The sequence below is a fragment of the Anser anser genome (assembly GCF_964211835.1).
Source record: "Anser anser genome assembly, chromosome: 1".
In the NCBI taxonomy this organism is placed as follows: domain Eukaryota; kingdom Metazoa; phylum Chordata; class Aves; order Anseriformes; family Anatidae; genus Anser; species Anser anser.
The window spans coordinates 118096412-118122206 of NC_139720.1; the positions used below are offsets into that span (position 1 = coordinate 118096412).

Here is a 25795-nt window from a genome sequence, read left to right on the forward strand (position 1 = left end):
GATTCGCGAGCCTTGCGTCAGGCACGGGCAGAGCTGCTTTGTGGGGTTCAGGCAGCCTGCTGCCAGCTTGCGTTTACACGCGAGAAAGCCATACTCGAGCGGCTTCCTCTCCACCGTGCAGCGCCGGGGCTGTGGTCGCTGACGGGGACAGCGGGAGGAGGAAAGGGAGGCGCGGGCTGCGGGCCCGCCTCCATGTTGCCGCCCGCCCGCCCCTCCAGCCGCATGCGCGGGCCGCCGGCCATTACACGCGGAGCTCGCGTGGGGCCGCCGCCATGAAGTTCGCCTACAGGGTGAGTGCCCGCAGCGGCTGCCCTCCCCTCTCTCAGGCTGCTCTGTTCCTCGGCTCTAACCGATCCCCTCTTCGGCTTCTTCCTTCTCCCCTCCTCGCAGTTCTCCGGCCTGCTGGGCACTGTGTACCGCCGCGGCAACCTCAGCTTCACCCGCGATGGCAGCGGCCTCGTCAGCCCCGTCGGGAACAGGATCTCCCTCTTCGACCTGAAGAAGTGAGCCAGCCCCGGCAGCAAGCGGTTTGCCTCCGGTTTAGGAGCTTAGCTTTCCTCGGCCTTGTCCTGTCTCTTACATACAACGCGGCCTAGAATGTCATCTGCCTTTTCCTGTAGGGCAGAGTGGGGTTGGTACTTGTTAAACTGGGATTCTGGTCAGGAGCCTTTCTTGCATCCTTGGTGTCTATCGAGTAATTACAGCAGCTAATTAAAATCTGGAGGGGTTTGCACCAAAGTTGCTTCAGCGGCTCTAATGCAGGCATCAAACCATCTCTCATTGATACCAGTAATGACTGACATTTCCCCATTCTTGCACTCAATTTGCTGTTTTGTCATTTTATTGCAGTAATAAATGTGAAACGCTCCCATTGGCTACACGGCACAACATTGTGTGTGTGGGGCTTTCTCCAGATGGAAGCCTTGCCATACTGGTTGATGAAGGTAATTGCGCAAACAAGTTATTTCTTTCATAAAAGAATGAAGTAAAAATACCCCCTGAAGAGAAAAACATGCATTCGACCTAAAAACAAATTAGAAGTGCTCTGGTTTAAAAATTAAGTTAGAATTTTGGCAGAAGGTAACTTCGTTTACAGAACTTAGCATTTTTAAAATTAACTAGCAATTTTAATTTCATATTTCTTTATACATCATTGTACACGCTGTCTTGAAAAGTTTCTCAAGTACTTTTTTTTAATAGGAAAAAACCCTAAGCTCTCTAGGGTTATGTTTTCTTTGAGGATTGAATAATTTCAATGTTCTTTCTTTTTCTGCCCTCACAGAGGGAGCTGCCTTGCTTGTCAGTTTGGTCGGTAAATCTGTGATACATCACTTCCATTTTCACAAGCCAGTGCACAGTGTCTCCTTTTCTCCTGATGGCAAGTAAGTAAAATGCGTGTACTTAAAACAAAATAGCAGAATTATTCCATAAAGTACTTGTAATTGTTAAAACATTCTGACCAATCAGGAAATGATATTTACTAGTTAACATAGAAGAGATTTTGAGCTGTAGCAGGACCACTTGATCAGTAAAGTTGAGCTGGGAAAAGAAGAGGAAAACCAAAGCTCGGAAAGGTGCCCATCACAGATGTTGTCTATGGTGGAACTTTTAGCAACAGAAAATTCTCTATGAATCTTGCTGTCCTTCCATATTATAGGGAGAGTTAAAGAGCCCACGTGGGAAACAGTCAGTGCTGCAGAGTCACACGAGGGCACTCTTGGTGCAGTTCTGATGCTGACTTGGGTTTGTTGTTTCCTTTGGTAACATAATGCTTTTTTTCATATCTCGTTTTAACTCTATGGTCACCGAGCCAAAGTGTGACATGAATGTGAGAGTCGTCAGAAGGGAGAGAGGAATAAGTACAGGCTTCCCTTCTGGTGCCATTTCTCAGTTTGATTAACTTAACGTGATTGTGAATGAGTTTTTGCTTGGAAGTTGGGGTCACGGTTCTGACTGTTACACTGGCTACAGGGCTACATTAAAGGATATGTATGACAGGGATGCAGATGCATTGTGTTTGTGAAAGTGACCAATGTATGGAGGTGAAGAGAGGTTGAAATAGAATATCTTATTTTGGATGTTTGAACTTTACCTTCCTGTATAAAAACAAATGAATAAAAGTTTCATTATTCAACCTGATTGATTTTTCCAAAGGTTCTCTGTCTCTTTAATACACTTGCTCTTGAAGTTGAGGGATAATAGCTACCTGGAAATAATTTTTTTTGGTTTTGATTCTGATGTACTCTATATTTATCACTTCAGTAACACAGAAACCTTTTAACATTACAGTGTTTTGTTTTATTGCAGTCTGTACTGAAAAATCATTTATTTTAACAGCTTTGTGTGCGATTCTGCTTTTTTTTTTTTCCCCTATATGACAGGAAATTTGTGATTACAAAAGACAATGTTGCTCTTATGTACCATGCTCCTGGGAAGAAACGAGAATTTAATGCATTTGTTCTGGACAAAACGTATTATGGTCCATATGATGAAACAACTTGTATTGACTGGACTGATGATTCCAAGTGAGTTGTTAAACTGAAGCACTGTACGTCTGCTTGCATTGTTAACATTGTATGCATGTTACAGTCTACTTTCTTTGCTCTAAAGTATTTACTGGCTTTAAAAATTTGTTTATACTTTAATTGAATACTATATATATATATAACTATAAACTATATATATATAGTTATATATAGTTATATATAACTATAACTATATATATATATAACTATAAACACTGTAGCTAGGCAGAATAGAAAGTATGAAATAGACATGTATAAGGGAACAGCAATTCATTCTTGTTGAAAATGCCAAGTTATCCATAAAAGAAACAGATCTTGCAAGTATGGCTGACTTTCTGAATATATTTAATCCCATATACCTTTGCTAGAGTTACTAACTTAAGTTAGCTTAACTTAAGTTAGCAACCCTTGTATGTAAAATTGCTGTTTAGGTGGTGACTGTTGTCTTCCCATGCAGAATGTTCCCCACCCAGTGATGAGTCTGGCAAACCAGTGTTCTTAACTCAAATTGCCTTTTCTTTTGTAGATGTTTTGCAGTGGGAAGCAAGGACATGTCTACGTGGGTGTTTGGAGCAGAGCGATGGGCAAACCTGATCTATTATTCACTCGGAGGGCATAAGGATGTAATAGTAGCCTGCTTTTTTGAAGAGAACAGTCTAGATGTATGTACATAATGACGCTACATTCTTGAATTTTAATATTAAAAAAGCTGAGGTAAAGTCTTAGCTGTAGATAAGGATGCTGACTTTTTTGATATCAGAATTTTTAAAATATGTGGGTAGCGTTTCAGCTCATCAGCTATGAATTTACAATTCCTTGAATGTTTCAGGAAGTAAATGGTAAAAGGAGAGTAAGTTATTTAAAATTGCTCCTCCCAGAAATTACAATTTTAAATATGAAAAGAATAATCAGCTGTAACTCCAACTGGTAATAAAATTGCCTCTGGTCTTTTCAAAAATATTCTGAAGGCAGTGTAGAGTAAATTGCTACTTTCTCAGGACAACTGAATTTTCCAAACCTAATCATCTGGATTGCTAGAGGGCTAAGTAAAATATAATTCCAGTAATGGAGTGCAGACTCGTTATCCCTTCTGTAGTTCTGTAGTCATTCTAACAGGGCAGCAGATTTAAAAACATCTGTTACATAATAATCATATGTTTCTGTGTTTGTATTCTAGCTGTACACAGTTAGCCAGGATGGAGCTCTCTGTGTGTGGCAGTGTGATACAGAGCTTGATGGTTTGAAGCCCATGCCTCCTAAAGAAGCTAGGAAAAAGAACAAAATAAAAGAAGATGAAGAGTTTCTTGAGGAATCTAAGGGTGAAGAAATTCATGGAAAAGCCCATCCAAATGAACAGGAGATTAGAGAGAAAGTTAAATATTCACGTATTGCAAAGTAAGTGATTTTCAGTTTTCCAAAGACAGAGTTTTTGTGGGCGTCTGCCACGTTGGGCTTTTTCTCCGTTTATTCAAATCCAAGTAATGTAAAACTCTGCTCAGGATTTAGAAATTTACTGTAAATCCCACAATAAATAGTTTCGGTAGAACGTCCATTTGTCTTACCTTGACTGCATGAAAGGCAATACCTTCGGAATAACAGGTCAGTATTATTTTGTTAATGTAAGCAATACTGACTTATGGTGTATGCTTTATTGTTTGAAATGCAGAAAAAAAAAAGGGTAATGAGATCAGTACGGTATCCTCTAGCTAAGTCTAGAGGTGACAGAAATGTTTGGTAAATATAGCTGGTAATGAGAGCTCATCAGCCTTTTTGGTGAACTACCTAGAGATGCCTTTCTGAAGTGTCTCCCTGTCTATCCACATCAATTGAGATGTGTTTTAAAAAGAAAAATTCAGTCTGAAGATAGCTGTAGCATTTAGCTTTGCTGGAAGAACGATTATGTTCATAGGCAATCCCTAGTCAATGACAATGGAGTGAGGGGGAGAGGGGATTCTGGAAAGGGAAATCTGGGTGCACCTGGCATCAGGCTTCTCCTCTCAGTCTCTCTGACTGTAAAGGAAAGTACCCTACCCCACCCTGCGTTGGAATTAGCCTCTGTGAACATCGTTTCCAAGCAGCGAAGGAATTTGGAATATACAACTGTTAAAGTTCAGATGCTCTTTTATTTGACCATTATGTGGTGCTTACCAGTTTAAGTCCAGTAAGAGCTACAGCTACAAAGAAACTTAGAAAACCTTCTTCATTAGGCATACAGCATTTATGACTGTTGCCTCTGTAAGAGGCTCACATATAGAAGGATAGTCACTTACTTCTTGAAAGCTGCATGTGATGTTCAGAAACAAATGCACAGTGCATTTCCTTTGATGTTAATGTTCTCTTTTATTGCATGTGGTATCATTGTGGTGTCACTTCTTACAAGATTACTGTAGCGGTTGTGAACATTCAGAAAAAGGAAAGGAAGAGAATTAGCTTTTTACAAGCTATCTAAAGTACATTTATACGCATATATTTATATACTATTAAAAAATTCCAGAAATAGTCCTTTTGAGTTTTATTGTAGGATATTTTCAAAATACTTGACCTATATTGAAATGCAACTATAACATCATACTTTTATTTTGCGTTCAGTTTGCTTCTCTTATCTCTTTGATGCCCAGGTATTTTTTCAATAAAGAGGGAGATTTTAATAACCTGACATCTGCAGCTTATCACAAGAAAACACACCTCTTGGTCACTGGGTTTGCTTCTGGAGTCTTTCACCTCCACGAGCTTCCAGATTTCAATCTAATCCATTCCTTGAGGTGAGGTGTACGGGGTTGCGGTGGGTGGTTGGTTGACTCGGTTTGGGAATAAGGTCTGTTGTGTTTTGTTTGTTTGTTTGTTTTTGGTTTGGTGTGGTTCTTTGTTTTTTTCTTTGTTTGAGAAAACACTGTCTTTAGTAGTGAAGGAGGAGTATCAGAGCAGAAGGATCTTCATAGCAAATACAGCTGATACCTGGAAAAGAAGAAAGTTCTGCATATTGAAAATTATCTATAAATTGTCTCTAATTTGAAAAATAACAATATTTTTCCATTGCTGTATGATGCTAGCTAAAGAATGCGTTATTTCTGTGTACAAAAAAAAAATTCAAACAAACAAAAAAACAGGTTTACTTTCTTGAATTCAGAGTTTTACTCTGTTACTACCAAGTATGTATTTGTTTGGGATATTGATATTCTGTCTTTATTACAAATAAGGCAATATTGCCCATTTAATGTCATCTAGTATAATGAAAGAGAGAGCTTATATGATACTTTTGATGTTACAGGGATACAGAAAATTCAGTAATCAAAGATCATGCCTGAACAGAAAAAATAAACTATGGTTTCTCAGATTTGAAGTTTTATCACATACGGCTCGAAAATGCAAATAATGGATAATTTTCTTTAGTATTTCAGATCAAAGGATAGCTTCTATTTCTATCAACTGTACTGGTGACTGGATTGCCTTCGGATGTTCAGGTTTGTAAATTTTTTTGGTCTGTGGTCATGGAAAATGAGGAACGTCGTGGGCATACAAGTCCAAAGTCTGCCTGTCCTTGAATCCAAATGTTAAAATTTTGCTAATAATTTATAGTCTCATCTCCATAGTGTCTGGCATGTAAAGCACGTATCCCTAATCAAGTTGTCCTCACAGAGTTCTTATGATTCAGGGATAACTACAGTATCAAAGATGAAAAATGCAAAATGAACAAACGACGTAAACATGAAGACAGAGTTCCATCCTAGCATATTTCAGACTTTTGGCTGTTTATCAGCATGCATCTATCTGTTTATTACCAAAAGCAAGTTAATAGCATTGTGGTTGTAGTACTGAGGATGTTAAGCCAAGTAACCTTGAACTTTTAAAATGAAAATGACTTGTATTAGGACTGATACGTGCATAATGAAACCTGTTTGCATCAACTTTTTTTTTCTTCTTTCTTCAGTTGTTCGATGCAAGTATGTGATTTTTGGCTTGCAATTGCAGGTTCCCATCATTGGATTCATAATTCTGGTTAATTCTTACTTATCTACAGGTTTGGGTCAGCTCCTGGTATGGGAATGGCAAAGTGAGTCCTATGTGCTGAAGCAGCAGGGCCATTTCAACAGCATGGTTTCGTTGGCATATTCTCCAGATGGACAATACATAGTAACTGGAGGGGAGGATGGAAAAGTAAGTCTGACAGTAGTATTGAAATATGATTTTAAGTTTTAAAAAGATAGAATGGAAATTCAAGCTCTTACGATGTGGAAAGCTCTGTTACCATAACTGGTACATATTTTTTTCTTAAAAAAAAAAAAAAGGCAAGGAGAAAAAAATACAACCTTATTTTATGTTTTGATTTTCCTCTGCACAGCATATATATTTTGATGTGTTATTATTGGTATCCTCTGCAGATTGCATCACTTATGCATTTTAGCAGCTCTTTTTTAATACAGTTGCAGTAAGAGAAAAAGATCAAATTAATCAAATGTTAATTTACATCCGTTTGTGGTAGTTCCGTGATACATGGAGATGAATGAATTTTCAGTCACCCAAATTCATGCCCTTTTATTAATTGATTTTAATGGGAAATTTACTTCAACTTACTTACAAAAGTGCAATTTCTGAACAGCTTCTTCTGCAATGCCCAGTTGGAGAAGCTTGCTATTTAAAAGAAAAATGACCTCATAGTATTGAAATGGAAGGCTAGGTGTACAAGATACAAGTACTTTTTTTGAAGGACATTTTGTAGATTAAGCCCAAAATTACATGGGATTTTGAAGATTAATCCCAAAAACATAAATGTGACAAAGATAGTATCTTGTCACAATCAGGAGCTTTGACAGGAAAAAAGAGACCTGCCACTTGCTAGTTTTCATTTAAAATTAACTTTGTTTCAAAAATGTTTTCACTGTCTCCACTTAGATTTCCTTGTTGTATATTTGCCTTTAAGGGTCTAATGATAAGCTGTGGTGCTGTTTGCCTCACTTGCATAGAATTCCTACCAACTGGATTGAAAGTCGCTTATGCTACTGCAGAGTTGTAGGGCTAACTTTTCTTTACTCTTCTACTGTCTAATCCTTTCTTACTGAACCAAGGATAGAGATTTTAGGAAGGCTTCTCTCATCTCTCTTGCAGGTGAAAGTGTGGAACACTTCAAGCAGCTTTTGTTTCGTCACTTTTACAGACCATACCAGCGGCGTAACTGCTGTAACTTTTACTTCCAGTGGCTATGTCATTTTGAGCGCTTCCCTGGATGGAACAGTGCGGGCCTTTGATCTGCACAGGTAACTTATCATAAAGCTTTTGTTTATCATTTAGTCTTCATCCCTCACATCCCAAAATGCAGGAAACTACCGATTGCTGGTTTCAAGATCAGGTTGCACAAATGTGAATGTTGCTGTATTGATTCTTGGTTCAGCCTTTGATTCAGACTCGGATAGTAACTAGGAATCCTGCCATTCCATCCAGTTCTTATGAACAGAATTCTGGAAGAACTTTACTCAGAGAAGCTGGAAATCCAGTAAGATCATTCTTTGCCTTTACTGTTCAAACAGGAGGAAGGCACCTGTCTAACAATGTTTGCCATAGTTACAGTGGTTGAGCCGTTAGAATACAACTGTGTGCATGACTGGATGTGTAAACAAGCCTGTGTTATCTGAATAGACATACCCTGTGTAAAAGAAGACAGCTCTTCTGTTTTGAGTATTTTGGGCTGTTATTTCTGCAGAATTAGTAGTAGTTTTTTGAGTCTTGGAAGCATGCTGTGGTGTCGCATGTCATTTTATATAATTTTTTTAATGTAGATTGCTTAAAAGACTTAAAAAGAATTTCATTTTACGTGTTAAAAAATAGGAATGTATAAAATGTGTGTTTAAATCTACCTGAAATGTTTTTTTTGCAATTTATTTTCATTTTTACAACAGATACCGTAATTTCCGTACCTTTACTTCTCCACGACCAAGTCAGTTCTCTTGTTTAGCCGTGGACTCCAGTGGTGAGATTGTGTCAGCTGGTTCCCAGGATTCCTTTGAAATATACATCTGGTCCATGCAGAGTGGGAGGTTGTTAGATGTAAGGACTCACAATGTTGGAGTACTTGAAGTTAACACAGATAAGATACTTCGTGGTGATACTAAGTAACTTTGCGATTAGTTGGAGGGCTTTAATACACTTTAATGAAGAGTTTTGTGTTTGTATTTAAGAAATGGAGCAAAGGAACGCTGTTTTACAGAAACTTTTGATTTATTTCATTGAACTTATCCTGTATTTCTGTGGGAAATAGTTTTCCAAAGTTTTGAGTCATGAGCTCTTTCTAGGTGCTGAAGTAACACAAGTATTGCTGAGGTATTGCTGCAGTGCTATGACACAGTAACAGTGTCTCATTACTCTACTAGTTGTTTAGAGATGTTCTTTTCTACATGTTTTGTAGAAATGAAGAAATTGTAGGTGCTATCCTAAGATCAGTGCAGATTCCACAGACAGTTTCCCTGGTGCAGAGTAGAGACATGATTTTTTGTATAGGTATTTAATGTGGAGGTTGAGAAAACTTATCAATTTAAATCTCTGTTGTTTTGCTGATAGTTTTAAATATATTCTCTGCAGAGTACAATTAAATTATTAAATAATAGAGAGGGACACTGTCATTTGCTGTTTTCAGTTCTTAAGCATTAAGGTATGTCTGATGGCCAAGTAGATGAACTCAGCAATTTTTACGTTAATTTGGTGCAGGTGGTGAATACAGAGCATTGATGCTATCTCTGCATATACTTGAGTGGATTTTCAGAGTTTTGGGTTTAGTTCCTTTGCATGATTTGTGCTGAGACGAGTAGGAGCTTCATGCTTGAAAAAATTGTATTACTCTTATTCACAGCTTTTGTTAGTGTGTTTTCTTAAACGTTTTCAGTTGAAGGACATCTTGAATTCTCAGTTCAATGACTTGTTTTTTCACAGTTGCTCTCCTTCTGATAAGAAAGGGAAAAAAAAAAGCTCCCTATGTCTCCTATGTCTTAGTCTCTCTACAGACAATGTGTGTAATAAGAGTGGTTATAGATGCCTATGCAGTGGTAGCACTGCAGTGAATTCAGTTTTTTAACTTCTGAAAATAAAAAGTTGAGAATGTAATGTATCATTCCACACAATCTGTAATGTATCATTCCACATGTCCAAAATTTACTGCGAGTATGCGTGGACAACTTAGGCATAGTTTAATTGCTACATTTAGAGTTTGTTGATTACAAACTATATGAACTTCGGTTTCTCTTACCTAATTCTATGTTATCTTTTCTTTTATTAGGTTTTAGCAGGTCATGAGGGCCCCATCAGCAGTTTGTCCTTTAACCCGGTGAAGTGTGTTCTAGCGAGCGCCTCTTGGGATAAAACAGTCAAGTTATGGGATATGTTGGACAGCTGGAGAACTAAGGAGACACTAATGTTGAACTCAGACGGTAATTTTTATTTCGTCTTATATCAAATATAAAATATTATCAGAAATGATACAACGACTGAATGAAAAACAGAAAGTGTCAAATACAGACAGATGTTTTTCTTACTAATGAAAACAAAAAGTTTAGATAGTTCTCTATAGCACTGTTAACAGTGCAAGGAATCTGTCTTATATATAACCAGCTCTAGCTTTATAATTAGCTAAACATTTGTATTTTGTTCAGAGAAGAAGTGCTGTCACACTTGTTAATCTTTATCTTTTTCTGGTAGCTGATGAAACACTAGAAAAATATAGGGTGTTTTTTTTTTTTTTCTCCAGGAAAAACATAGTCTTTTTCTCTAGAAAAAGTATCCAACTGTACTTTTAACCATTAATTAAATTTTTTGCAGTTCTTGTTGTTGCCTTCCGTCCTGATGGCAAGGAGCTTGCAGTTGCTTCTCTGAATGGACAGATAACATTTTGGGATCACGAAAATGCAGTGCAAGTTGGCTCGATTGAGGGAAGACATGATCTCCAGATGGGAAGGAAGGAGCTTGATAAAATAACTGCCAAACAATCAGCCAAGGGGAAGTAAGTAATTGAGACAGCAGTTGAAAAGAGGGTGTCACACTGGCTTTTGCTTTTGGGCTATTTTCTTCCAGTTGTTTTTTACATGAAGATTTCAGATTGCATCTGCCATTCAAATATTTTGATTCTGACATTGGGATTTAAAAGACTACGTGTGTTGACATCTGGGCGGACCCTTTTTATCTTTTGTCATGTCAACCTACTGATAACACTATCATTCTGATCATCTGTTCTTTTTCATCAGTTACAAGCTTGCATTGCTTGCATAGTATTAAGATTCTCATGACAGTTACTCATTTGACAAATGTGATAGGTCATTTTAAGTGGATATCTCAATTTGTAAATATTAGTATGTAACTATCAGTGTGTAGAAACTGATACTTTTTAAAAAATAAATGTAAATAAGCTGTGGGTATATTACAGGTTACTAAGTACATAAAGTAATTTTTAAAGGCAAGTTGAATTTAGATGCTGTCAGAAAGTCTAACGTAGAAGTCTGGTATTTCATTCTTCTCTTTTTCCCCTGGTGCCCACCTACACAAAACAACATATTTTTTGGTGATGAGCACAACCACCTTCTCTTTAAAACATGCCATGACATTTTTTCCCCTCTCTTACACCATCCTTAGTGTTACACAAGGTCCAACTAAGTGCTCATTTGTTGATTTGCAACTGTGCGTAAAAAGTTATGGAAGTATTTCAAAAAGTCGTTGGAGTTTTAAATTGGTTTTTGTTCATATATTGTAAAGTACCAAAAGTAGTTGGTTGTAGTAAAATGGTTTTATATGTTAATGATATGTGAATGAAGATTCCACTTTTTCAATGAAATTATTTCTTTTCTGTCTTGACACTGTACTCGTCTTTTGGCTCAGATGTGGCAATAAAATTAACTACTTTCTCTTTTTCTTTACCAGATCTTTTACTACTCTGTGTTACTCAGCAGATGGTCAGTCTATTCTGGCAGGTGGATTATCAAAATTTGTCTGCATATATAACGTGAAAGAACAGATTCTTATGAAAAAATTTGAGATCTCATGCAACTTATCTTTAGATGCAATGGAGGTATGTGATTATAGGAGCCAGTCTCCCCCCGTCCCTCCCCCCAAAAACTTGGATTTTTGGTGTGACACCTAATTTAAATGCTATTCATGAATATTTTGTTAATTATGGGTTCATTTTCTTTGTTTTGTGCAGAGGTCTGTAAGAAGTTATTTCTTAGAAAACAAAAATAATTCCTTAATTTTAACTAAAACCTTGCCAGACTGCAGTGTGTCTGTATTAAATGTGCAGAATTTTTAAGCATAATTAAGTCAACTGGCAGTTACCTTAAAATTAATGAGATAATACGAAAATTAAAGTGACTGATATTTTGTGCTAAGCTCACTTTCCCCATGGGTCAGTTGCTTGTGTTGGCAAAGAAATGAAGGAGTTGACAGCAGACGCAGGGAGATATCACTGCATTTTACAGATGCTGTTTCCGAACAGTGCCAAACTCAAAAATAAGTTCCTTTAAAATGAATAATGAAAAACATTGGAAGAAAAAAAATTCCAGTAAGACTTGCTAACATCTCCTTACCTGGAAGAATGATGAATGCTCTGGTGTTCGTGTCAGGTTATATTTGACTGTGGTACAAACATGTTTTTTGACAACAATGGTTTGTGAAACAGCCTACATTTCTCTGCTGACCTTTATTGTGCCAGCATAGTTTAAAAGGGTACCAGGAGTGAAACAGCTGGAAAAGAATCTTGGAGGGGAAGGTGTTTAAAAATTGGGGGTGGGAGGCATTCAAAAGCATAATTTTTATAGCTGGCTGACTACGTGGCCATTAATATTAGCACAATAAGATTATGGAAGCTGAAGGGGAGGAAAAGCAGGACTGCATTCGAGGAAGTGGTGCCCCTCTTACGTAGAACAGTATTTAGTAACGTCAAGCCACATTCTGAACCGAGTTTTGTTATTGTGAGGCCATAAGAATGAAGCAGCCTGATTCTTATCTGTGGTTGGCCTGCTATTGTGAAATGATCACTTTTCTCCATGACTTTGGAAGAAATTACAAAGAAATTTTGGAATAAATTGCAAAGAAATAATCACTAAATGATTCCTGAATATTATGGAGCATTGTTAGTGTTGACAGGTGTTTGAGAGGAGATCGAGTGCAGTGAATGGAACTTCTGTGTTTTTCCAGGAATACTTGGATCGGAGAAAAATGACTGAATTTGGCAGCATGGCTCTGATTGATGAAGGGGCTGGAGACGAAGATGGTGTTGCTATTCCTCTTCCTGGAGTAAAAAGAGGTATGGCTTTTGGCCTTGCTGTCTTGTTACTGGTCTCGTGTGGATCAAAGCGTTTGACCAGCGTAGATACCAGCTGTGAAGGCTTTGAATTGTCCAGCTCACTTTTTTGGTTTATTTGAATGGTCTGTGGCTACAGAGACCTGTTACACAAGAATTCCAGATTCTGCTGAATGTGGAACCCATGAGGACCACTTTTATTTTCCAGTTGCTTGATTTTCCTCTGATCTCTAATCACAGCAAAATTCAGTCCCACTACTTCATTTAGCTTATTTTGGCCCTAAGATCTCCTGGACAAGTACTGTCTGTTACTTTCCATGTCTTTTAACGATGCCAAGTTTTGACATGTTTCAGATTTTTTGGCGTAGTGATAACAGCACAGTTAGAGTGAATAGGTAGACCATGAACATTTGGTGGATGTATTAAACCACTTTTCAACTTTTCTTGTAGGTGACATGAGTTATCGACGCTTTAAACCAGAAATAAGAGTGACTTGCCTGCGATTCTCTCCTACAGGTGAGTATTGATGATGAATTTTTTCTTCCATATAAAACAAGCAAAATAGTAGAACAACGGAGGAGTAATAATGAAGTGCAAATGCCTTTGGAGATGGTCTCTCCAGATACTACGCGGTGTTGATGGGTTGGTAGTCCAGTCTCTTGTGGAGTGGGTAATTGGCAAACTTAAGCACATACTGCTTTCAGCTGGTATTTTTCACAAGCATTGTCATTGCTGATGAGTTCATTGCACTATTTTCTGTCTTACATCTTGTAAGCAGTGAAGAGTCATTTCTTTGTCATTACTCTTGTGCTTCCATCCTAGAAGACTCAGCTTTGTTCTTAAAAACTGTTTCTTCTTTTCTAGGGCGAAGCTGGGCAGCCACCACCACAGAGGGTCTTCTTATCTATTCACTGGACTCTGGGCTGATTTTTGATCCTTTTGAGCTAGATATTGATGTCACACCCAGCAATATACGCAAAACACTGCATCAGAAGGAATACGCTATGGCTATCATCATGGCCCTCAAGCTGAATGAAAAGAAGTTAATTCAAGAGGTTATAGAGGCTGTACCTAGTGATGAAGGTAAGTGGGTCTTCCATGAAATTTGACTGAGCTAATTGTTAGCAGAGATGTGTAAGCCAAATAAGGTGAAGTGTAAAAGGCAAAGTTCAGCTCTGAGGAGGAAATAAAAAAGTTAAAATATTCAAGGACTTGAGTCTTTTTACTGTAGCTGAAGACAGTGAGAGAGGAAAGGATGATCTTTTGTAAAAAAAAAAAAAAAAAAAAAAAAAAAAAAAAACTTTTGGTGTTAACTGATGTTACAGTTTTACCAATCTACTGCATGGTCACCTAGTGAATTTTGAACATGGAATGTGATCAGGTCCAAATTCACGTAACATTTTTGGATGACACTTCTCAGAATGTGCTTGATGTTAGAGGGGCTTAGCAAGTATGCCTCTGTGATGAAGATGGTCAACGGGATACTGGACTATAAAGTAGTCAGCATCTTGAGGGAAGTGATTGGTCTCTTCTGTGAGACCATTACGGTGTCCAGTTCTGAGCATTCTGGTACAAGACTGATATTGATGTTCTGGAGCATCGAGTGGAGGGCTTGGAAAGTTACTAGAGGGTTGGAGTATATGACAGCTAAGGGGAAGCTGGGAGAGCTGCATTTGTTCAGTCTTTGGAAGAGAGGACGCCAAGGGAGGATATTTTTCCTGTCTTAAAGTGCCTAACAGGGTGTTAGAAGGCAGAGCCAGATGTAGAGGTGCACAATGATAAAAGAAAAGCATAAACTAATGTAAATATGCACATCATCGAGGATTGTGTTCATGCAAACCAAACAGATTTTAGGTTAACTGATTTCTTTCTTTTAAATACAATAACGGTTGGAAGGCCAAAAGAGGAGAAACGTGCTTCCTGAGAGGCTGTGCCCTGAAATACGATATTAAATATCAAATAGTTGCCCAGACATTGCTCTCTTCTCCTTATTCTTTCTTCTAGTCTCTTTCATGTTATTCTAAATAGTAATTCAACACTAATGTGCATACGTATTTTGTTTTGTTTGCTTTTTGTTTTCCTATTTGCACAGTTGAGGTTGTCTGCTCATCACTCCCAGATCTGTACGTGGAGAAGGTGCTGGAGTTCCTGGCCTCTGCCTTCGAGATATCTTGTCACTTAGAGTTCTATCTTATTTGGGCTCATAAGTTGCTCATGCTGCATGGACAGAAATTAAAAACAAGGTGAGCTCTTGTGAAAGTCAAAAAGCTGACAAGCATTTTAAAATACCTGTCAGTTTAGGACTTTCCATTGACAATTACTAGCATTCTGGATAGATGCGTACACGATATTTGAAACTACTTTACCAACCAGCGTATGTGAGATTTGGAATGCGTGATAGGGTTTGTAAGGGTAAATTACGTTTTTCAAACATTGAAGGTAAAACTTCCCATAGCTTTCTTAGCCTGTACATGCATAAAGATTTGAAGAGTGTTAGTACAAACTTGTGAACTGTGTTTTTAAACTATTATATGTGTTAAATATAACTGAAAGATAATGAGCAGGTACTGACTGCATTTTGTAGACTTAGCTTGTGATTATAGCATGCACAGTGGCTTGTTTATGCTTTGCCTTCCTACATAATTCTTCACAACCGTCTGGGCCTGTCCTGTGAATTATGTTCAGCCTACCTTTACTACAGAGTTTATGGACATCTTGAAACAAAATTAGGCAAATGAGGGGTTTGATAGCAAGTGAGAGGTAGGGAGTCATCTGAGACAGAGTCCTGCGGGTTAAAATAACGGTGCACTGTGTAACTCTGTCTTTGCCTCAGCATCGGTACTGGTTGAGTGATTGAAATGATGAGGGCAAACTTTATGCTTTTGTGTCTGTAGAAGCAGAGCGTTTAAAACAAACTCTTAGTTCTTTGGAAAGTAATGTAGTACTTGGAAGAAACTGTGGTCATTACAGGAAGCACAACTATTTCTTCATGTTGCAGCTGGACATTAGAAAAAAAAATCGGCAATAAATTTTATTGAGTATAATCATCGGCACAATCAAAAGCAAAAAGCTTTTGTTTGTTTCATGTTTACTTTTAAATACAAACATTTTAGGGTAACGTGCATGCTTGTTAAAATTTTGAGAATATAGAACAGTTAGAGGTTGCCCCATGGAAATATAGATCGCACTGCAAGTTGTGTATTTTCTCCCTTTAAGGTCACAGAAGCTGCTACCTGTGATACAGTTCCTTCAGAAAAGTATCCAGCGACATTTTGAAGATGTTTCCAAGCTGTACGTATTGTTATATTTAACAGCTTAAACCAAATCCTGTAGTGTGGAGTAATCTGCAGGATGATAGTTCAGTATTAGAAGTTTCAAGACTGTCTTCTTTCAAACATGTCTTCTTTAGAGGTATACTTTAGGAGAAAAATGGAATCTTGTTTCTAACATGTTCCTGTTTATTTTTACAGCTGTGAATGGAATATCTACAATATTAAATATGCACTGGCCATTTCACAACAGCGAGGCATGAAACGTCTGGCAGAAACATCAGTAGATGAAGAAGAGTCGGAGTCTGACAGTGATTATCTTATGCAAGAAGTTCATAAAGACAGTTTGAGTTCCTAGTGACTCTTCATGGGAGGGAGAAAACCTAAGACAAAGTGGATTTATGCAGTGGTATTCACTGAGACTGAGTGGCCCTCATAGTGGCATAATTTAACTCTTTTTAAACAGTGTGAATGGAGTTATGTGTGAGTTACAGTAATGGGGAAAATTTGGGATAAAATGCCATCCATGGTATACTTTGTGTAGCCTTTGGCCATAACACCAATGATTTGCTTGACAGCATTGATTCAGTTTTTTATTGTTCCTGGTTTCAGGTAACAAGAAATGATTTCTTTATTTAAAAACACATTGTATATAGATCAAAGATCATGCATTATTTGTAATAAAGTCTTGTCATACTTTGAGGTGGACTTTCTTAACCATGTTTTTATATCATTTTTAACTGGAAGGCTACATATTGCTCGCAACTTGTTAGATTTTTTTTTTTCAAATTGGTTTTAATACATGCATGTCATGTTGTTGGACCACTGTGTTAGGAGTAAGCGTACCCATTTTTCTTGTTTCTGTAACTTCCAAAACTGATGCAGTTCCAAGAATAAGGATAAGTGGTATATCCCTAACAATGATTATGGGAACAAAGTTACTGTGCTGCACAACTTCTGCAGGGGTTTAATTAATAATCTGTTATACTGTAGTAAAACTGGTTGGAAATTGCCAACTCATTGTAACTTAAACTATAAGAGAATGTTACAAATGTTTCTCATAAAAGCCCTTTCTTGTCTTTTTTTTTTTAATATATAAAAGTTTATTAACATAATCTGGAACTTCAGTTTTCTTTGTCTTTGTGAATTGGCACAGGAATAATGACGTTGAGGTTCTGAAGGCAAAGAATCATATCCATGTTTGTGTTGCTTTCAAGCCATATGCTGACAGGACTTTGTTAGTGAACACACTGCATGAGAAAGATGTGGACCTGTTAGAGCAAGTCCAGAGGTGGGCTACAAAGATGATCAGAGGGCTGGAGCACCTCTCCTGTGAAGAAAGGCTGAGAGCTGGGGCTGTTCAGCCCGGAGCAGAGAAGGCTTCAGGGAGACCTCATTGTGACCTTTCAGTACCTAAAGGGGTCTTACGAAAAAGGTGGAGAAGGCCTCTTTAGTGGGGTAGATAATAATAGGACAAAGTGGAATGACCTTAAACTAAGAGAGGATAGACGTAAACTAGATGTTAGGTGGAAAGTCTTCATTATAAGGGTAGTGAGGCACTGAAACACATTGCCAAGAGAAGTGAATACCCCATCCCTGGAAGTGTTCAAGGTCGGGCTGGATGGGGCCTTGGTCAGCCTGATCTGGTGGGCGGCATCCCTGCCTATGGCAGGGGGGTTGGAATTAGATGATCTTTAAAGTCCCTTCCAGACCAAGCTGTTCTATGATACTGCAAATAATGAGACAGAATTGTTTTACTTTCTTCGGTGTATTCTGTTCTGGATTTGTTATTTTCATGATCATTGCAATATTTCGGTGTTTCAGCATTGTGAAGGAGTTGCTGGGCTGGAGAGATGCTTGTGGAACATTATCTGTGGAACTGAGGTTTTCCACCTCGCCGCCTCCTTTCCTCCACCATAATAGATAGTAAGCTTTATGGAAGGGAGGCATAGGTGGGTTGGGAAGAAGCCACACAGGAAGAAGACAAAAATTTGTCTTTGCATCCTTGTAAATCTCTGAAGTGCTTAAGCTAACATAGAGAACACGATCATGTTACCTGACACGTAACAGTTCTTACTCTGTATTACAAAACACAGACTTTGTCTCCAGGCAAATTCTATTACGCACATGACAGAATAAAATTTTCCAGTGTGTCCTTCCCTATCAATAAGGAGAATAATGGGAGCTGAGTGTTGGTGTCTGGTAGGTCCAAAGTTTGGCAGGCCCTAGTGCCTGTCAGCACAATTTGCAAATATCTCAGATTTGTCAGATTTGCCCCTGTGGAGTGGGGCTGGGCGTTGGAGAAGTGCCCTTTTCTGTTGCCGGTTGTGACCACACTTGCATCTTGATTTAATTACATCTGATTGTATGTAGATGTGTATTTCAACAGGAATGTTGTTCTTATGGGCAGTTTGGTTTCCTTAATAAAAGAGAAAACCAACCAACCATCACCCACAAAAATAAATAAATAAAAGCCTTATAAAAACTGATCGTAGTTCACCAGGAAAACAAACTGGGGAAGAGTGGAGAGTAAAGGTGAAACTTTCCATGTTAGGTGTTTCTTTTAACGTTCCAAGAATACTGAAGAGCTGGTGATGCAACTTTTCTTCTCAGACGAAATAGTGTATAGCTTTTAGAAGATTCTAGAAAGAAATTAGGCTGGCTTTATATGTTAGTTAATGATATTTTTAATAAGGTTTGCAGTCTCCGTAGCATGTTACTGCCTTTGTACTGGCGTGCTTGGGCTGCATGCACCTTGCGGCCACTTTAACCCGCGGGATGAATGTGCCGCTAGGCTTGTGTTCAGAACAAGCCCCGAGCTTTTAATTCGGTGTCCGTTTTACTTTCAGTCTGGTGAGGTCATTGTGCTTTAGCTTTCACCCCTTTTTATTCTAGCGGCTCCCGAGGGCGCAACCACCACCTGCGGTCCCAAGACGGGCGTGGAGGAGAAAAGCCGAGAGACGGCGCCAAAGCCTCATGGCACCGAGGGTTAAACCCCGCTGCCTTTTTCCTTCCGTCCCCTCAGGACGGCCCCTCCTCTCCTCCAGAGGGAGCCATCGCCGCCGCCGCCGCCGAGGGGTCAGCTGCCTCCCGCAGCCCGCCCGGCCTCCCGCAGCCCGCCCGGCTCCCCGCGCCCGCGGCCATGTTGGCCGCCTGCGGGCCGCCATTCCGCGCCGCGCTGCGCCGGGCAGCGCCCCCCGGCCTCGCCTCCTTCCACAGCTCCGCCCGGCGCCCCCGCGGCGCCCGCGTCGCCGTGGTGAGTAACGGGCGGGCGGCAGGCCTCGGGCTGGGCCGGCCCCGCGGATGAAGGGTGGTTTGTGCAGCGGGGAGGGGGCCGGGAGGGCTCGGGGGCAGCGTTAGGGCTGGCAAGGGCGGGATGAGAAGGTCGAGCTGGTCGCGGTGGCCGGGCACAAGCGGGGAGTTTGTCTAAAAGGTGGCTTCTGTGCAGCCGGACGGGTTGCCAAAGGAAAACGTCGGTTGTGGGTAGTATCTCAAACGGATATGCGGCTTTAAAACTCCCTGGACATCGCTATGTTTATTCGTTGGCCCTTAAATGAAAAACAGAATCAAAAATCAGAAAGTAGAAGGGCGCTTGTAAGTATTAGAGTAGTAAAACTGTAGTTCCATGGACTTGAAAACATTCACGGACTGATTCGGTTAAGCGATGGTAGGTTATCAGGTTTGTGACAGCAGAGGACTGGATGCGGTGATCCGAAAGCCCCTTCAAGTCCCATGTTTCTAAATAAGACAGTTTCAGTTGAGTTTCTGTTCGTGCATCTGTTAATAGAAACTCTCAAGTTTCTAAAAACAGAGATAAAACCGGGAGGGAAGAGGGGAAACGAATATTCTTCGGTTGTTTTTTTTTTTTTCCTTAAAAAAAAGCAAAACCAAAACCCACAAGTGTTCATATGTATACTTTCAGGAACTGAGAACCGTTTGGATTTTTTATTCTTGTAATCACTTTTTTTCTTTTTCCCCCTTCTTTACTTTGTGAAAGACTCCCTGCACCTGTACGATAATTGCTGATTGCTTTGTGCATTTTATTCTCCAGCGCCTATAAACAAACTGAAAGTATTATTAGCATAGTAATAAAGAAAAGTATGGTTAATATAGCATAATTGGATTTAAAATTATTTAGCTATAATGTGGATCCTCAGACAAAATGCAGCAGGTAAAATAACTTATAAGTGCCACGTCAAAGTGCTCTTCTGTAACACTTGTAATCGAGACGAGCATGTGTTTTACAGCGATAAGGACACTTCATAAGTAGATGTATAACACTGAAAACAGCCCATTGTGTGCATGGTAAAAACACACCTAAGGATATCATGCCAGTTTATAAACTCTGAGGAACAAACACACATAAATATTAGTTACCTCTGAGCCCTGTCTGCGGTCGGTAGCTATAAATAGGGAATGCCAGCTCTGCTGTATGTCATATGGCAATGCCAGGGCTAATAGTGTGGTGTTGACTGGCTTAATAAAGAGCTTGTTGCTAAGTTGTTGGGTTTTTGTTTAGTTTGGTTTTACATTTTTTAAATTCTACAAGGCCTGTGAAAGATCCTATAGGAACTTTTGTATCACTTGAAATACCTTCTTGATTTTCTTACTGCAGGTCCTGTCTGGTTGTGGTGTCTACGATGGTACAGAAATCCATGAGGCCTCAGCGTAAGTTGCTTTAGGAAACCGTAGGCTCCAAAAAAACAGTCTGCTTTTCATTAGAGCACCATTGAATTCAGTTCTGCTCTCTCTGGAGTAAAACTTGCCCTGAAAGATGTGTGATAGATTTCCTTCAGAGTCCTGTCAAGGGTCTTTGGAGCTTCAGCTTTGTCACAGCATAACTAGGAGCTCAGGCTGCATTCTTGCAGTACGCAGTGACTGTCCAGACACAGAACAGTGCATATAATGACAGAGGAGTGAATTTGAGAGACACTGTCTTCCCTTCAGAAACAGGAATTCAGAGTTCCAGAATCAATTTCAATGGAGATAAGTAGAGGCTTCATTTCATAATCAATGTGAGTTTTCATTCCTGGGGCTAAATTTAACACTGTGAATTATTATTATTCAAGTTAAATTACTAACTCTTAGTATTCATTACTAAGAGATGCTTCACCTGGACTTGGAGTAAGTTTACTCATAAATATGTTAATGGTGGTACTCTGGGAACTTGCAATGAGAAAAAAGTTCATATTGTACCTGGTTGCTTGCACAGGAGCACTGAACAAAGATCTTGTCTCAGGTTTGCCTGACTGCCTCCAGACTGACTTTCCGTTCTGCTCTGAACTTTGGTCCAGTTATGTGGAGGGATTTTGCTGCTTCATATTCTGTATGCGTTGGTGGGATGTGTGTCAAAATCAGATGGAATATTTGTAGCAAGAATTAAGAGCCAGATAAAGCCTCTCTGCTAAGGTTTTCAGCATGTTTTCTCTCTGATTTTGTAGCATACTGGTACACCTTAGTCGTGGGGGAGCTGAGGTTCAGATGTATGCTCCAGATGTTCCTCAAATGCATGTTGTTGACCACAGTAAAGGGCAACCAGCTGAAGCTGAGTCAAGGTAAAGTCTGTTTAATGAGTTTTCTGTGACTGCTGAGTCTTGGCCTGATGCACACTTAGGTGTTTTTCAGATGTAGCAGCCTGCAACTGAACATGGAACACTACTGGCTGGCTTTAATAGCTTTATGCTAGCTGGTGTTTTGTAAGAGATTTTTTTTATATTAAAAAAAAGGGAGGGGGGAAGGGTCTGGAAGTTATTATATAGTCTCTACATGGCTGTGTTTCCCAGTGGTGCTATTTTACAAGCATGTGTAGCTTCAGTATTGAGTGCCACTGTTCTTGCTTTCTTTCTTCCTCTGCCAAAACTTTACGTTCTTTTCATAGAATGATAGAACCGTAGAATGGGTTGGGTTGGAAGGGACCTTAAAGACCATCCAGTTCCACCCCCCTGCCATGGGCAGGGACACCTCCCACCAGACCAGGTTTCCCAAGGCCCCATCCAGCCTGGCCTTGAGCACTTCCAGGGATGAGGCATTCACAGCTTCTCTGGGCAGCGTGTTCAGTGCCTCACCACACTCACAGTGAAGAATTTCTTCCTTACATCTAATCTAAACCTACCATCTTCCAGTTTAAAGCCATTACGCTTTGTCCTATCACTACATTCCCTGACAGAGTCCCTCCCCAGCTTATCTGTAGGCCCCCTTTAGGCACTGGAAGGCCGCTATAAGGTCTCTCCTTTGTGCACGTGTGCTTAATTTGTCTCATTTTATTTCCACTTCTTCAAGGAATGTTTTAGTGGAATCTGCAAGGATTGCTCGTGGTAAAATCACAAGCCTGGCTAAACTTACTACAGCAGACCATGATGCTGTGATATTCCCTGGTGGATTTGGAGCTGCTAAGAACTTGTGAGTGCCAGTTAAATATTAGACTCCTTTATGATGCACACAGTAAAATCAAGAAGCAATAAATGGCCTTATTTACTACATAGGTAACTACTACTTGATAAGGAAAAGTTCTTTCAAAGAGTTGAAATTAAGTGTTTAGTGCTGTTTGTGATGGTTTCCACTCATAATTTTTATTGGCACTATTACGTCTTAAATTTTCCCAACAATATTAATGAGAGTTCTAGAGTTTAGGTAATGCACAATAAGTCCTTTTTCCCTCACCCTGGTGGTGGCTTTCTTTGAGGTTGACTGCGGCAAGTGAAGGTAAAAGTTCATTAGTTTCAGATGCTTGCTAGTATTACCCTTTTGTGTCCTTGTGACAGCCTACCCAAAAGTCCTCTCATGCATTAGCAACAATAGAACAATGACTAACTCAAAAAAAACAACAACAAAAAACCACATTTGTTATCCATGTGGAGCTCAAACGACCTTGTTATTGACCTGTCATTTTATTGGGTTTGAGAAATCTTAAAATTTTTTTTACTTCTCTTATGGGTTTTTGTTCTCTGTTAACATTTGTTTTGCTTCTCAGTAATTCTACAAGGCTGATATGGTAATTCTTATTTCCTGATATTTATTTAAAGTAAGGAGCTTTCTGACATGCCAAAGCCTTAGAAGTGAGTCATTTTGGCTAAAGCACTGCTGGCCAACTGCAGCATCCTTCAATCTTTTTAGAAAGTATTTAAGTTTTGTGCTAACCCTTGAGAGCCAGATTCAGGGCAGATAGGCATCCCTATTTGTAGGTTTGTAATGCGGTATATATATATAAAGTTTTTTATTGTGGCAGGTCTACCTTTGCTGTTGATGGGAAAGATTGCAAGGTGAATAGAGAAGTTGAACGTGTCTTGAAAGACTTCCACAAAGCAGGCAAACCTATTGGGTATGTATGTTAGTTGGAGAGGGGCATTTGTTTGATAATGTGAGCATGGAAACAAAGTATGTCTTGTGGAAATGTGCAGCTGTTACTGTTGTAACTAGAAAAAAACATCTTTGTTTTTTTATCAGTTGTAGCTTATTTTTAAAACGTGTTTTTCAAGGTGCATGTGTGTGTGTAGGTGTTTGTGAAAGAAGAGGCTAACAAATGTTGAGTGGACGTTGCCTTGTGATGCCTTTCAGATTCGTAAGACCGCGTTCATTTGAATCTTTTCAATTTTGAGCATGTTTTCAGAGTGCCATCACAGAATCATTCTTATAATTCCTTTTGTTGCAGTCTTTGCTGCATTTCACCAGTGTTGGCAGCAAAGGTTCTTTCTGGTGCTGAAGTAACTGTGGGCCATGAAGAAGAGGAAGGTGGCAAGTGGCCTTACGCTGGAACTGCAGGAGCCATTAAAGAGCTGGGAGGAAAGCATTGTGTGAAAGAAGTGACTATATCCTTTCCTGTCAATTTCCATGTTGAGAGACAGTTTTGTAATGTGTCATTACAGAAATGAATACCTGCAGGATCTGTGCTTTTCCACTAAAACTATAGCTTAGTGGGAATACACGGTGTGTAGCAGATAGCATGTAATATGGTGCACGATTAAACATTGTCTTCTGTACACAGATGTGTAGTTTGAAGCAGTTCTCAGTTGTTGCCATAGAACTCCCTTGGACACCTGGTAATACAGTCAGGCCAGAAATGCTAAGTGAATTTGCACGTAAGACTGGCATGAGTTACAATGAGCCAGTTATCTTTGAGATTTTTTTTCTTTTCCTGAAGGCTAAAGCTGTGTCAGACTGTACTCAGGCATTTTACTGCAGTTGCTAAGTTTCATAGGTTTTCTCGTATCTCTGAGCGCCATCATTCTTACAGATTGCTCTTGCAGTGTGTGCATTTCTGGCAAAATAGCTTCCAATATCTCAGATTATAGGTTGCAGCTGTCTTTACAGCTGGACAGTATAATGTATTTGGAGGTGTTTATGGAGTAGTGGAGTTGTACGGTTTGGTCAATGATGGTTTATTTTGCAGACAGCATCTCTAAGTGAGACATAGGCTGTGTTTTCCTTAACTTCCTTTTACGAAGCTCATGTGGATACAAAGAACAAGGTGGTGACTACCCCAGCATTTATGTGTGAAACGGAATTACATAATATCTTCGACGGCATTGGGGCCATGGTAAAGAATGTGTTAAAATTAACTGGCAAATAAAGTGTCCGTTTTTAACACGAAAACTTCAGGAATGTTTAAATGTAGAGTGTAGTATCAAAAATAATGTGGACCAGTGGAAGTATTTTCACCTGCTTGTCCTGTTTGTACTCTAATAATTGCTTATGTGAAGCTGGCTGATTCCCAGCAGCACTGCGGGGTTTCCCATGTGCTTCCTGAGAGAAGGGCTGCAGAAGGGCTCGCAGAGAACAGGCGGTTTGTCCCAAGGCACTGAGCATTGTCTTGAGCTTTTTCAGCTGGAGAGAGCTGTGCAGATGTGTTTGGACACCAGCCATCACAGCGCGCCCCTGTCAAATCCTTTCCGTGAGCACAAAACCCCACTGAAGGCACTTTCAGAATCTGAGGGCAGTTGTGTTGTAGGGACATAGCAGATGCGGAGGCGGTATGTCTAGTGGACAAAGAATGGGAGTAGAGAGGAATTAGTGCGTAGTTCATAGTTTATGTGCTCAGGCCTGTATCTCTGAACTAAAACCAAGGAGCAGCTGGCAAGGGAACTGACATCTTCCACATCCTAGTGTTAGCTTCGTGTTAATTAAATGGAAGAATAAAACATTTATCTTTTTAAAGAATCCTGTTTTCACCGGGGAGCCATTCTGAATATCAGCATCTTAGCTGTCACAGTACTAGCACTTTGAAAAATTCGTCCATTGGTCCACTGTAGCTAGAAAGGTCTTGAAGGAGAAAATATCCGCTGATATGACGCACAATCTTTAAGGATAATACCTTTATTAAAGTAGTTGCATGACTAGCAAATAGAGGAACAAATCTCAAGTTATCCTCACTTTCCCTGCTTAAGGGTAATAAAGCTTTCTCCAAAGAAGTATTACTGAATGTCTGAAATAATGATGTATAAATAAATTAATTTCTGCCTTTATGTCATCCTTGTTCCTCATTTTTGTTTGATAACTGCCTCTGATAACTTACACCGGTTCATATATTCTAGCAGTTTTTCTGTTTTTCAGTTCCCTTTACATCTGAGACATTTTTTTACGTATAGAATCCAGCTGAGTCTCCTTCCTTCCCTTCCACATTACTTGTCACCTTTCTATTCATCAGAAAGCAACATTTCTCGACGCAAATGAAAAGACGGCCCTGACCTTGCACTACAGTTTCTGCTACATGACAGGCATGCTGAAGGGAGCCCATA

General features: G+C 39.5%; 2 protein-coding genes across 3 annotated transcripts; both read left to right on the top strand.

The window, feature by feature from the left end:
• The first annotated feature begins 135 nt into the window (after positions 1-135).
• PWP2 (PWP2 small subunit processome component) lies at positions 136-17179 on the top strand. Its single transcript, XM_083821332.1, has 21 exons — positions 136-290; positions 391-503; positions 850-944; positions 1283-1382; positions 2382-2525; positions 3052-3187; positions 3703-3920; positions 5144-5287; positions 5916-5986; positions 6544-6680; positions 7629-7777; positions 8417-8564; positions 9787-9937; positions 10326-10506; positions 11418-11565; positions 12690-12798; positions 13246-13311; positions 13660-13878; positions 14888-15038; positions 16012-16086; positions 16266-17179. The coding sequence occupies exons 1-21, from the start codon at positions 273-275 to the stop codon at positions 16420-16422; spliced, it is 2730 nt and encodes a 909-aa protein (XP_083677458.1). The 5' UTR covers positions 136-272; the 3' UTR covers positions 16423-17179.
• Positions 17180-18596: 1417 nt separating this feature from the next.
• GATD3 (glutamine amidotransferase class 1 domain containing 3) lies at positions 18597-25522 on the top strand. Of its 2 annotated transcripts, XM_083821333.1 has the most exons (8): positions 18597-18655; positions 18960-19320; positions 20680-20732; positions 21506-21619; positions 22344-22463; positions 23290-23382; positions 23713-23869; positions 24502-25522. In XM_083821333.1, exons 1-8 carry the CDS (start codon positions 18612-18614, stop codon positions 24628-24630), a joined length of 1071 nt encoding a protein of 356 aa, XP_083677459.1. In that variant the 5' UTR covers positions 18597-18611; the 3' UTR covers positions 24631-25522. The 2 variants fall into 2 exon arrangements, with proteins under 2 accessions (XP_083677459.1, XP_083677460.1); XM_083821334.1 differs by lacking the exon at positions 18597-18655 and having other exon boundaries at positions 19197-19320; positions 20680-20752; positions 21482-21619.
• Positions 25523-25795: the final 273 nt, after the last annotated feature.